Source organism: Sander vitreus, chromosome 5, assembly GCF_031162955.1.
Source record: "Sander vitreus isolate 19-12246 chromosome 5, sanVit1, whole genome shotgun sequence".
NCBI classification, from domain to species: Eukaryota; Metazoa; Chordata; class Actinopteri; order Perciformes; family Percidae; genus Sander; species Sander vitreus.
The window spans coordinates 17,722,950-17,736,935 of NC_135859.1; the positions used below are offsets into that span (position 1 = coordinate 17,722,950).

General features: G+C 37.7%; 2 protein-coding genes and 1 long non-coding RNA gene across 7 annotated transcripts in view; 2 read left to right on the top strand and 1 right to left on the bottom strand.

Moving 5' to 3' along the window:
• clip1a (CAP-GLY domain containing linker protein 1a) overlaps positions 1–1,358 on the top strand; it is a 29,063-nt gene extending 27,705 nt beyond the window's left edge. For all 5 annotated transcript variants that reach the window (XM_078250796.1, XM_078250798.1, XM_078250799.1 and 2 more), the window contains 2 exons: positions 25–152; positions 255–1,358. In XM_078250796.1, coding sequence (XP_078106922.1) covers positions 25–152; positions 255–483 — 357 coding nt within the window. In that variant the 3' untranslated portion in view covers positions 484–1,358. The remainder of the gene's footprint in view (positions 1–24; positions 153–254) is intronic.
• Positions 1,359–1,472: 114 nt separating this feature from the next.
• LOC144517628 (leucine-rich repeat-containing protein 43-like) lies at positions 1,473–9,219 on the bottom strand. Its single transcript, XM_078249733.1, has 12 exons — positions 9,133–9,219; positions 8,798–9,010; positions 7,827–7,937; positions 7,515–7,654; positions 5,920–6,158; positions 5,644–5,804; positions 5,024–5,186; positions 3,870–4,009; positions 3,705–3,794; positions 2,636–2,854; positions 2,086–2,173; positions 1,473–1,835 (listed from the first exon to the last, which is right to left on the bottom strand). The coding sequence occupies exons 1-12, from the start codon at positions 9,217–9,219 to the stop codon at positions 1,672–1,674; spliced, it is 1,815 nt and encodes a 604-aa protein (XP_078105859.1). The 3' UTR covers positions 1,473–1,671.
• Positions 9,220–11,728: 2,509 nt separating this feature from the next.
• LOC144517629 (uncharacterized) lies at positions 11,729–13,601 on the top strand. Its single transcript, XR_013501955.1, has 3 exons — positions 11,729–11,782; positions 12,152–12,309; positions 13,057–13,601. It is a non-coding gene; the product is annotated as an uncharacterized LOC144517629 (long non-coding RNA).
• Positions 13,602–13,986: the final 385 nt, after the last annotated feature.

Sequence of the window (13,986 nt, forward strand, 5' to 3'; positions counted from 1 at the left end):
GCTACTGTTGTGTACCTTTTACAGATTGAGTTCTTGAATTCAGTCATCATTGACCTCCAGAGGAAGAATGAGGAACTCAAGGACAAATTGGAGAAAATGGCAGCTGCTGCTCTCAATGGGAATAATCCAAGTGAGCTGGATAACTATGACAGGTAAGTCCCATTCATAGCAGACTTTCTCAGACTTAAACAACTGTGTGGCAGTACAACTTTTATTTTTAGTTACACACAGAGCTGATTTCCTTTTTTCTGCAGCCATGACAAGGAACCCGTGAAGAAGAAGGCTCCTCCCAGGCTGTTCTGTGACATCTGCGACTGCTTTGACCTCCATGACACCGAGGACTGTCCCACACAAATGCAGATGCCCGACTCCCCTCCACACACCACCTACCACGGCAATAAGGGCGAAGAACGGTCCTACTGCGATATCTGTGAGGTCTTTGGCCACTGGACCGAATCCTGTAATGATGACCAGACCTTTTAAGCCTTTTTCCACCCTCGTTCGCACAATCGGTATATTTGCACATCATGTTAGATTAGGCCGTGCTTTTAAAGTCTTGGTTTGTATATGTGTGCATTTTGTGTGCTTGTTTTTGCAAAGCGTCTTTATTGTCCATGCCAGTCCATAAGGGCTTTTATTGGAGAATGGTCGCCTCAGAATCTCTTTCCAAATATTCACACATCCCCCCCCAAAAAAAAATCTCTCTCTGTCTCTGTCTCTCTCTCTCTCTCTCTCTACAATTTGTAATTGTAAATTACTTTGGAACATCCTGGGTTTGTGTGAATGAGGAGATACTGTAGGTGGATGTGGGAGAAGCGATGACCTTCAGATATTTTAATTTATCAATATCCTAACATTGTTTGCACAGCTTGTTGGGGAGATACAAAGATAATATAGTATCATGAAAGGTGTTTATTTGAAAATGTAAATTACTTGATTGAAAAAAATATCAGTTTGCGCAAAAAATTGGTGAGCTATAGTTTATTTTTTTATGCCTGGAAATACTACAGTATGGACTTAAAGGTTTGATGGTATGTGTGTAATTTTGTGAAGGGTAATCGCAGGGGAGAGATTTTCTCACTCTTGCCTGGAGTAGACCAGGGCTGTTTGGCTTTAGGAACTTTTTTTTTATGGTCTTCATGAAGGATGGGTGATTGTTTAAAAAAAGAAGCGGTGAAACTTAAAGCACTTCACACCTACTGTAACCCCTCCGTTCCAGTGAAATGGCCTTTCCAAAAGGTTTCTTTGAAATTAAGATACTTTCTGTATGAAACAATAAAATACATAGGCAATTCTTTGAAAATGTTTTGAATATCTGTATAAAATAAATAAAATTTATGTATACATTTAAAATGAAAGATCTCTTTATTGATTGTTCAATTGAAAGCACTATTCACACTGCTTATGTTGTTTATGATTGGGTGCATTGCACCCAATCATTAAAGTCACAATTAAAAGAAGATTTGACAGCATGTTTTAGACTGCACTTTTACATGTCTGTTCAGCTTGTTCTAGTGCTCTCCTTATAATTGCATCATCTTGAGTTGAACTAGGACTGGACTGGTTTGGAGATAAATGGTTCCACGATGTACAGTAGCTCAAACAAAAAAAAAGTAAGCAAGCCTTGTGTAGCTGCAAATCTTGCTTTAAGACAAAATATGGCTGTTTGCTTTAGGAGTTTTGGTGTGGGAGCAGAAGTTGATGAGCTTCAGATGCAGACTGCCATTTCTCCAGCTCCACACTCAACTCCACAGTCATCAGCTTTAGGGGGCCGGACACAGAGTTGTCTGTGTGGACATCCATCTCCTCGCATTCTTTCCTTCCCTTTCCTTTGCCTACAGAAGATGATATTAAACAGAATTCATGATGTTAAGCAGACATGTTGTGAATGTTTCCTTTTACATACATTTGATGCCAAATACTTAGTATATAAACCACATATGCTATATAGGCCAGCCTAAGAATAACACCATTGTAGACATATTTTACAGTATTTAGTATGTCAAAACCATTTTAAAATGAATAATCTCTTCTCAGTTTTACAGTTGGGAAAAGTGATTTGATGCCATTCTTCAGATGATTAACCTTTAGAAGTTGCTGTATTCTTCTGTTTAGTACTGCTGCCTCCTCTCTGCTTTGATTCCTTGTCCTCTTTGGTTTTCTTTCCCAGATCCTAAAGATGATTGAAAAACATATCCCACATGAAATATGTCAGTTTGATAACTGAGAACCTGTTTGTTGTCCCATATGTTGCTAGTGTCTGTCCCTTTTATAGTCAATACCACTCTTCTAAAGATTATTTTTTTGGGGCATTTTAGGCCTTTATTTCCACAGGACAGATGAAGACATGAAAGGGGAGAGAGAGAGGGGGAATGACATGCAGCAAAGGGCCGCAAGTTGGAGTCGAACCCACGGCCGCTGCGTCGAGGAGTAAACCTCTATATGTGTGTGCCTGCTCTACCAACTGAGCTAACCCGGGCACAATACCACTCTTCTAGACATAAATCCTGTCTCAGTGTTTTCCAATTTGAAATTTTGAATAATAATTTCTGTGAAATGGACCAGGTAATGATTGTACTACTGTACCTCAGCAACGCCCTGGCTGTGTAAACACCTGTTTAGCATGTAAACTTGCCTTTTCAAGTGTTTCTGTAGTTTCCACCTCAGACTCAGTGTGTAGAGCAGCAAGTTCACAGAGGACCTCAACCTTTTGACCTCTTCTGACCAGGCTTTGCAGGGGGACGTGGACAGAGCCAAGGACTCTTCTGATGGGGGCATCCTGGACCAGCTCTGGTACAGATTTCTTCTTTTTGTCTTTTGACTTGTCTTTGGTGGAACCAGATTTGATTGGAGACTGAGGAAGATGCCACAGACATGAAATTAGGATATTTAGATGTCTAATATTATCTGCCCAAACAGACTTTCAGTACTTACTCAGAGCTGATGTGACAAGCTCTGGTGGACTTACCAGTGGATTGTTTTTTGAAGCCTTGATATCGTAATGGAACTTCTAATCTGTGCCACCAATATACATATTAAAATCATGATACAGTGACAGAACCGTGGCCCTCTGCAAAGTGCACCTTTACAAACCATGGCGTGTGTGAAAATTGAAAAAAAAAATGTATGTAACAATTTATATAACTTAACTATTTTGCAAAGGAAGGCTGAAATAGAATATAAATTTAGGATAAAAAAAAAAAGACCCTGACCTGCTCTCTTCAAAAAGTCAGAATACACTACCATCAACTAAAAGAAAAATTACAATACTGATGTCAGAAATCAAGCTTGCAACCTTCTGGTTATTGGTCAGCCTAATACTATGTAAAATGATAAATTATAATATAAAAAACGTGTACTTATGCAATTACTTTTGGATTGATATGTATATCATTATTAATACTTAGAAAAGAATTTAAAAAAACAAATTAACTATAATACATTGGTGTTTGGCCACAGTTTAATGAGATTGGCCTATGACCAGATGTAAAAATAAAAATATCAGGTTAGTTTCAGCACATCAGTTGCCGTAGTAACATACACAGATTTCCAGTAATCACGGTTTCACGAGCCCCGTTCTGGAAATGAACAATCCAGGATTTCCCTAAAAGTCTATTCAATATATGTGTACACCCATTAGTCCTTATTTTTCTAAAGTTGACTAATACAGTTTGTGATTCAGTGGGAATTAAATTAAAACTCACTTCTTTCTCTTTCCCGCCTTTCTTCTCTTTTACAGTTTGGCTGGGTTTGGCCACTGGAATGTCTTCAGAGGCTGCAGGCCATGACAGGACCTAAAATGTCAAATGGCAGAATATGAGCACATTCTGCATCTAAACGTTTACCCACATAAACATTATTTTCTTTACCTTTTCCTCCTCTATCGTAAGATAAAGTCCTTGATTGAAGAATCTCTTTAAGCCTCCCAGATCACTAACAATGTATGTTTGTGTGTCACTGAAGGCCATGCACTCTGACCATGTCAGCTTTGATGTGCTGTGTCTTGACACTGTCAAAGAAATCAGAAAAAGTGAAAGTTTGGCACACAGTGGGTACTGCATGTACCAAAACACAGACACAAAAAACAGTCTGGCTTTTGGCGAGTCAGAGACCCATAGTTATAGAATAGTATAATAGTATAGTATAGAATAGTTTATAGAATATACAGTATATAGGGGAGAGCTTGTCACAAGGGCAAGTTGTCACACAGGTTATATCTCCAACACCAGAAGGCACTTTCTAAAAAAACTAAACTGCATTATATAATTAATACAACTTTGATAAGTATGTTCAACTATATTAAGAGAACAGTATATATTTGATGCCTAAACCAAAGACCTGTACTAAGGCTATTGTGGTATAGCTAGCAATAGCACACATCACTATGCAAACAGAATGAAGCAAATAAAGGAAGGAGTATATAATATAAGGAGTACTGCCTAATACTTCAACATCAATTACACAACTGCAAAAATGAGTCCTCTACTTTGGTCATGTTCTTATTTGTTAAAAATGTGATAATTCTTTTATTATCTAAAGATTATACATTTGTGAACAAGAATTTATTATTTCATTTAATATGGAAAATGAGTGACTGTGATGTACTGAGTCGGAGAAATTCAAGTGAAAGCAAAAAAGTGTGACAAGATGCCCCACTCTACCCTACAAACAAACCTCTGATTAAGTGGAAAGTTAAGAAAAGGGTTTGACATATGATAAATGATAAGTTTAGTCATCCAGTTTCAGGGGGTGTGTACAACTCCCCTTTCCCTGACGGCAGTTGTGTACATTCTGCAGAAACTGATAAGAAAAAGTTAATCCCAGTTATACAGGATACATTACTAAATTAAATGAATCCAAACCTCATACTGGCATTATTTCTAAACTCCTTTATACTACTGTACTGAATGTCATGCAATGACAACCTGTTTTTATTTTTTATTTCTGATCAATCTGTAGCAACAACTGCATCGCTCTATCAGTGTTTGTGATTTAACTCGTCAAATGAGGGAAGTGTTATTACCAAGTGCAAAATCATGGCAGGTTTCCCCAGTATACACCGTCAAGTCTTGTGTGTCTGGTTTGGACGGTTCTTTTTCACAATTTTTGTTTGATTGTAGGTCAGCATCACTGAAGCAGTCTTCTGTTACATGTGCAGCGTCAAATTTACACTCACTGTTGAATTTCTGTGAACAGCATCACAAAAAAGACGATGATTTAAAAGATGGTTTCTGCACAAGTTCACTTATTATCTAATTACATTACATTCACATTCCACATTTTTTTATGTTCGTTTTAAGATACTCTTACAAAACTAGGCACATAAAAAACTGATGTGTATTCAAGGCACATGTGAGCATTGAACAAATATAATTGCTAAACAGTTTTTTGGTGTAATGGTACTTAGGCTACTGCCTGCAATGACAATAAAGTTGAGCCTAGTCTAATCGTAAAGAGGGAATTTCAAATTTGTGAAACAAATATAACGTGTAAATGTATTGTCATTTACTAAATGAAACTGTCAGAAGATTAAATGTGTCAAAAACACATTTGATTGGAATTTATTTTTCACTCGGACATTCTGGACAGTATTAAACTTACAGACATGTAAAGAGCTGGAAAAGTGTAGGAAGGATACGTCACCAGGTTAACAGTTTGATGACTAAGGAACTCGTATGTGATAAAATAGCTGTAGGTGATAACAGGGAAGTCAGGAGCGTTTTCATCCACACTCATCAGTGGGTCTGGGATTCCTCTCATCCTGCCCACACTCACTGTGGCTGATGCCCGGTCCACTATCAGATCTGTACATATGGATATTGAATTGGATATGGAAATTACAAAGCTTCTTACTTAGAAAATTAAAATGAAACAAGCCCACATTCACAGGAGTCAGATCTACTAACAGCAAAATCTCACCACTCTTCTTGGCCAAGCCCCTAAAACAATGCCTTTCCTCAGGGGAGATCCATGAGCCGTCCAGACAAGAGAGCCGTGGGAGACTGTCCACAGTGAAACCCGGGTAGCAGGGAGCAAGAGTGAAGGGGTTTCCCTCCAGCACCAGCGTCCTGAGGCAGGGGAGCGTGCTCAAGGCCTTCAGCAGGGACTGCTGGTCCTGAAACTCACAGTCACTTAGGTCCAGACACACCAGCTGTGGCCTGAGGTCAGAGGCAGAACAGCAGCAGTGTGTTGTACAGCAAGACTAATAACTTGAAAATGAGGAAGTGGATGGATTCATTTTTCCTTTTTATTTATAAATAAGAATGGCTGAAATTAAAGCAACAGAGACCAAGATATCCTGACTTTTGTTCCCCTAGTATGGGTCAAGCTCCAGAATCATGGATTGAAAACCCCTGCTGCCTAAATGCCCACTCATGCAGTTTGTCTGTTAAACATTTAAAGTCTCTTTTTTTGACACAGCAAGCTTAAAAATCACCCTGCAACACACAAATTGTGTGTTTTCAGGCCAGAATTCTGTTAACGGATGTATAGAAATACTGAGATCCTGAGTCAAAGCACCCCCAAATTTCTGTAAAAGTTTCTATTAATTTGGATAATTTTTAATTGATTCAACTGGTCATATCTTTTTGTAATTTTTTGTATTCATTTAAAAATTAAAAAATGTCCCAGTTTCTGTACATGATGATCTAAAAGCTGTTGTCTAAGGGTATTCTCTACACCAGGAATAATTTGTGATGGCAAAAAAACAAACAAAAAAAAAACATAAAAAGGATGTTTCAAGCCTGAGCTGAGATAATTCTTTTTTTCAAACTTCCATAAAATACATTATACAACTGATTTCATAGAATGTGTAGTACTGAATAAACTGAACTTCATGTGTTTTCAGTTATTTACAATTCTGTTGGATGATGAAATGAATTTCCCCTGGCTTACTAATATGATAACCATATTATATTTAGTAAGCTGATCTTTAAGGAGTGTTTCAAAGTATTTCCATCCATCCTCGTCCGCTTATCCGGTATCGGGTCGTTTCAAAGTATTTGCCTCCTGAAATTCATCAGGAAACAAATCATCTTGTCCTCACTGAACATTTTAAAAAATTCCAACAGTGCCTCCCAGCTTTACTATAATACTTAACTTTCATATCAGTTGATAAAATGGTAGAGTGGGTGTAACTTTGTAAAAGTGTGAACTCCTTGTTTCCACTGAAACCACAGTTAGATGTGATTATTTTGGGTGGGCTCAAACCAGTTTCTACCTGACAGCATCAACTGTTGTCATCACTGTGTTACCATCACCAGCTGAATCACTTTGGCAGGGAAACTACCAGAGTTGCCTCAGCAGGTGTCACCGCTAATAAAGCAGTCACACTGCCATCAAATCAGTACATGTGTGAAATCAGTCACGACATGATGTAATTATCTTACCTTACAAACAATACAAAGTACACAATCCTACTTGAGTTCTTGTTTGACCTTTAAAACCAGCAAGCTTAGTGTGTGTGTGTGTGTGTGTGTGTGTGTGTGTGTGTGTGTGTGTGTGTGTGTACTAACCAGTGTCTTCCTGTAAGATAACAGACATCGTCATAGGAACCCAGACTGTTTGAGCCGAGGCCGAGGTACTGTAGGCGAGGAGGCAAGCCGTTGTTGAGACTATTTAGAGCAGACAACTGGTTTGCACGTAGCTCCAAAATCTTTGAAAGAAACATATTCATAATCAGAGTTAGTCATCACTGACATACCTAAACGTGATGTCACAGCAGGTGTTTTACATTTGATGTGATGAAAAGCAGGGAAAGCTCTCTGCTTTTTATGATTTCATTGTGAATCACCCTTCATTGACAAATCTTTGCAGAGGAAACTTACCTTTAAAGTGCTGGGAAGGTTTTCTGCAGGGATGTCTGAGATTTTGTTGGCACTCAGCACCAATTCCTCCAGCTTTGAGAACTTTAACAGGCCATCATCGATGACTGTTACCTGAACACAACACAGACAAAACATCAAGTACAACTTTTCACAATTGTGTAAAAGCATCAGCACTTTGTTATTTGTGTTTTGAACAAGGTCAGGAGCAGAGTTGTCACAAGGTGTCACATACCTAAGTGGGTACTCAGAGCCAGTCAGCCACCAGAGGAGCCAGAGACAAATTTAAAATGTAATATATATTTTTGGGATCCTCTGATTATTATATCTCCATGTTTTGGATTTAGGGGTGCAATGACAAACTTTAAGATTTGGGAATTGCTCTAACTAACTTCAGGATTATAACAAATACCACATTTTTGGGCTTTTATACCCGATTTCTTTGGATTCAGAGACACTCAAACAAGTTTTGGCATTATAACAAATACCATATTGTAGCGTCGGAGGGTGGGTGTAGTGGAAAGCCTCCCAGCATGCAACAGGACAACAGGTTCATGGACACCAGCCTCTGTTTATGCATGTTTCTGTAACATAGCATTATGGTGTTTGACATCTTGTTCTATAATGTGTTTGCACTGTTCCTACAGGTCATCTGTGGTTATTTCAGTGGAGCAGATATAGTGTAAGTTTGGTAATGCGCCCACAGATAAGAGTGCAAAGGTAGTCTGTTGTTGTACTGATAATCAACTCCGCTCTGAGAAGCTAAAGGACTCTTTTGAACTGGAAATTTTGAATTACTGAGTTCTTCTGAGAGAACACCATTATATGCCATAGTATTTTGGGGACCATTATTATTATAATAGTATACTTAGCTTTTACATTTTTTCTTTTTTCTTAAGAATGACACTGTATAAGAAGAGTGGCTTGAATCAAATTTAAAGTACAACATTTGAGTGTAAAATCTGTCGACTTACGTCCTTGTCCACGATGCGAAATGTAATAAAGTAATTGTAAATGAAGTCTGTGTGCAGGCGTTCAGGTGTGAGCACTGCCAGCTGTCTCAGGGCCAGAGCTTGAGGGCTCCATGATTCATTGTGCTGCCACGGAGAGTGAGGGCAGCTTAGAAGATCCAGGAGGGCGTCTGTCTCCTCTGTCTTTGCTCCCTCTGTACTGTCTTTGGTCTTTCTCTGAGAACATAATCATAACCAAGCTACTGTATGCAGTGATGAGAGTGCTGTAAACTACTGAATAGACATTATAATTTTTAACGATAATCTGGAAAACACTGCAACCTTAAAAATAAACTCACCCAGGTGCCATGTCCACATGGAAAGTCATTTAGACACAGGCGGTGAATCTGCTCCTCTAACACAGCAGAAAGCTTGTTTGAGCTCATGTCTACCAACAGTTGTTACTATAGGACATGTTGCATAGATTTGTTAAGAGAAACACAATAGCTACCAAATGAAATGATACCTCAGTTTTCTTTGGTCAGTCTTCCAGGGAAGAGGTCCCTGGTGTTTATTTACAAATGGTTGTCAGTTGCCTGGCAACAGCTGGGACTCACTCCAGGAACACTGCATCCGGTCAGGACTTCATTGACTCTGAAATCCTTTATTTTCTGCTATCAAAAATGTATATTTAGAAGAATTTAAGAAGAAAAATAAGATATAATAAAAACATGAAATTGATGTCAGGTTTAGAGAAATTCTCCTTTAAACTGGGACATTTCTGCAGCATACATAATATGGCCCCACATTTTTGTTTGTGGACAGTGACAAATGCATCAAATTTGACTAACTGACTGGAACACTTAATGGTACTGAGCCATTGTGAATGTTATTAGTTACAACCATATACAAACGTAAATAAATTGGTACTTCTATGGTTAGTTCTATGGTCTGTGTTTTTCCTGCTATGGCAAAGTAAAAATTTAATTTTGCATTCACAACTTTCTTCCTACATTGTAATGTGAAAATGTATTGGCCCTTGTAGAAATGTTTCTTCAAACAAATGTATTTTTTACTGAACTTTGTAAATCCCAGAGGATCAAAAAATGTTAACCTTAAATCTGTCTGCTATGATTCAACAACCACCTTCCTCACAACTCTATAATAACTGATAAACCAAATACACCAGAAAATGATTATGAGGACCTTGAAGTTATTTAAGTAGCAGCTGTATTTAGGCACTGAGGTGCTTTAGAGCTAAGTGCTAACATCAACATGCTAACATGCTCACAATAATACTAACAAGCTGATGTTTAGCACGTATACAGTGCTGCTCATAAGTTTATGAACCCATGCTAAAGTTGACTAAAAAGAGGGATAAAAAAAAATCATCTTTTGGAAATTGAAATACAGGGGGCATAAGTAAGTACACCCCTATGTTAAATTCCCATAGAGGCAGGCAGATTTTTATTTTTAAAGGCCAGTTATTTCATGGATCCAGGATACTATGCATCCTGATAAAGTTCCCTTGGCCTTTAGAATTAAAATAGCCCCCCCACATCATCACATACCCTTCACCATACCTAGAGATTGGCATGGGGTACTTTCCATAAAATCATCTCTCAATGCAAATCAAACCAGCTATTAGACTAACTGAAATAAAACCATGCCAATCTCTAGGTATGGTGAAGGGTATGTGATGATGTGGGGGGGCTATTTTAATTCTAAAGGCCAAGGGAACTTTATCAGGATGCATAGTGTCCTGGATCCATGAAATAACTGGCTGCCTCTATGGGAATTTAACATAGGGGTGTCTATACGTATGCCCCCTGTATTTTAAGGAAGAACATTTATTTATTTACAATACATCATTCATTCACAAAGAAAATTGGTGTTTTCAAAGGTAGGACAATTTCCAAAAGATGATTTTTTTATTCCTCTTTTTAGTCAACTGTAGCAGGGGTTCCTATACTCATGAGCAGCACTGTAATGTTTACCATGTCCACCATCTTTGTTTCGCGTGTTAGAATACTAACATTTCTCAATTAGCACAATAAACACAGTACAGCTGAGCCTGATGGGAAGGTCAATTGGTTTTGCAGCTATTTGGTCATATAAACTGAAGTATTGGACAAATTGAAACTTGTGACACTAGATGAAAAGCCAGGGGATAACCAAAGTGATTACAATTCATTTAGAAGTGATATGAACGTCTGTACCAGATTTCATAGCAATCCATTTAATATTTGTTGAGACACTGAACCAAAAACCATAAATAGGCTATCAACCTCATGGTGGCACTAGAGGAAAGGACAGGGGATCACCTAAATAAGTATTATTCACCCTCTGGGGACCATGAATGTGGGTACAACATTGTATGGCAATAAATCTAATAGTTGAGATATTGGACCAAAATGTGTGACCAAAGGTTGTGAGTCAATTTTTGTAATAACTGATACATTGATCAATTATTATCTCGATTTGCCATGAATAATGATTCCCCTTTGAGTATCAAGGGGGAATCGAACATCTCTTACATATAAGGAACATCCTGTGTGTTATCCACGACCACAGCAAAAAGCATCTCTGAGACAGGACTCATGTTACTAGGAAATGCCTTATCAAACATACTATAATTTGAATTATTGCATCATGATAAACATCACAACAGCTCAAATTTAGGCATCAGTAATTATAAGGAAAGTTAAGGGAGATGAACCATGCTGGTTTTTTTTTCCATTCAACCGATCAAATGTTTAGATCACTCTGTGGCAGTTTGCGTTGCCTCCCCACATCAAACCACTGTGGTGAGCTGTGGCCTACAATTGCAAAATAGAAACATTTACAACAAGATTATTTGAATGATAATGCCACAAAGGCGTCATGCACCCAATGATGGCATGCAACCAAAAAATCCCACGTTTCGATACATAAGCACAGTGTGTGCCAGTTTAGGACCATTAACTCAACAGCTAAAAGACAAAAGTCACACCATGTCTGTCATTGAAGGTAAGCTGTTTTTAAATGAAAGTTCAATAATTTACAATTATGTTTTTCCTGCAAAGAGTAAGAAAATGAAAACCTTCTCAAACTCACTCTTAACATCCCTGTGTAACAATGCTTTAGTAACTTTATTATGCTGTGATTTAAAGAGTATTGATTGATTGATTGGTTGATTGGTTGATTGACTGAAAAGTCTAAGGGCAAGCTGCCTACAGTTTAAAATGAGCTTTTAAGCAACATTTTCTTACATTATATTATTCTCTCTCAGTAAAATCAATTTAGACTTTGTGATGTTGATTCTATTTACCCTTGAGCAAGCTTCTGGCTGACTATGCAGATGCAGCATCATACTCTTTTGTGTATAACCTCCTGTAGAGCTCCTGCTTTCCTGCATTGTGATGCTGCACATCTCCTTCATGGCCTCCCGACCAGTTACATCTGCTCCTGATCATGGGATCAATAATCTTCGGGAGAACATGGTGGACCGTCTGTATCTAGTTATGTGTGACCTACAAAAAGCAGAAAATATTTATGTAAGTAAACACGTCATTCTTTAAGTTTAAAAAGTTGAAAGGGACATTTTCATATTTGTAGAACTATATTTCATATGAGATGTATTCAGTGGTAAAAGCTGTATAATAATGTAACACAACAAAAACATTTATTCAAGTACACTTTCAAGGTACTTTACTTGAATATTTCCATTTTATGCAACTTTAAACTCCTACTAACTGCATCTCAGATACAAATATTGTACTTTTTACTTCACTACATTTGTCTGACAGTTATAGTAGTTACTTCAGATTACAATTTTCCATCGCCTTACCTGTACAGTGAAAACCATGTATCTCCAAATTTGGTGGTTTTAAATTAGAATTCTTCTGATAAACTACAAGATGAAGTGTTCTTTTATGTGTTGAGAAAATTCTCCTTCTTCTTAAGCTAAATACCACGGTTCTAAACACTTGTGGCATCATGTTATGATGATTTTATAGAATATGACGCATTACTGTAGATTAAAATGCCCAACAGTAGGCCCATATAAAAGAGTTCAAATTAGCACACCATTAAACATCTACATCAGTAAAATGTAACATAACGCAGCAGTAATATTATTATTATTATTATTGTTATTATATAGTATTTTAACATGAAATAAGGGACCATTTAGTATTACTTTAACTTTTGATACTTTCAGTACATTTTGCTGATAATACTGATAATAAGCCTCAGAGCTCTCCATTATTGACTTCATCATGTGCCTCTCACTTCCTCTCTAGGTCAAACGTATACTTAAAGGGGAGTCACGGAGTTTAGAGCGCCCAGAGGGACTAACTTCTGGAAACACCACAGAAGAAATAAAGGCCTCCACCTGTGCCATCCTCGACTACCTCGGCAACCACCTGCCGACAATCATCAAGAACGTTGCCATTCCCGTCGAGGGTCAGACCCTCGACGAGCACCCCGTCCTCATAGAAACTAATAGGTTTTTTAATAATTTCCAAACAATTGTAAACCTATGGGCGTCAAGGACTACGCATTGCGAAAGAAATGTTACAACTTCAGACGATTACACTATGAAAAAACTTGGCTACGGAATGATTTACTATACCAGGCAATGGGTGGAGACTTTCACAAACACATCCACCCCCTGTTTAGGCCTACAGTAAACGTATGAAAGCACTTATTGACAACTTATTTATTTCAGTATTTATTTATTAGTGTGTTATGTAAGGTTTTGTATATTTATTTATAGTTGGTAGTATTTATTGTATTTATATTGAATGATGTCTTCCACATTGTCTGGCCTTGTGCTGCTCCATTCCGACTGTATACTAAATGATTGAAAAAATAAGTTGGTTATAATAAAATATTTAAATCAAACCACTTATCTTTTCTTTAAACAATGATTTCACTGCAAGAGAATTTAAGGGTTCTTCATCATCTTTTACAATACACCCTTGTGGTGTGGTGTAACACGCACACACACACACACACACACACACACACACACACACACACACTTGTTTACATTTACTGTAGCCTGCAGTATGTTGATCTTGAAGTAGGAATGCCAGGAGATTAAAAAAGCAAGTTGAGCGTGATTTGAAAAATCTGATGCAGTCATAAAGTTAAACTTTGAGGGAATGCAGGCACCTTTACAAATAGGCTATTCATATTTTAGATTTCAGAGCACATTTCTTATCTTA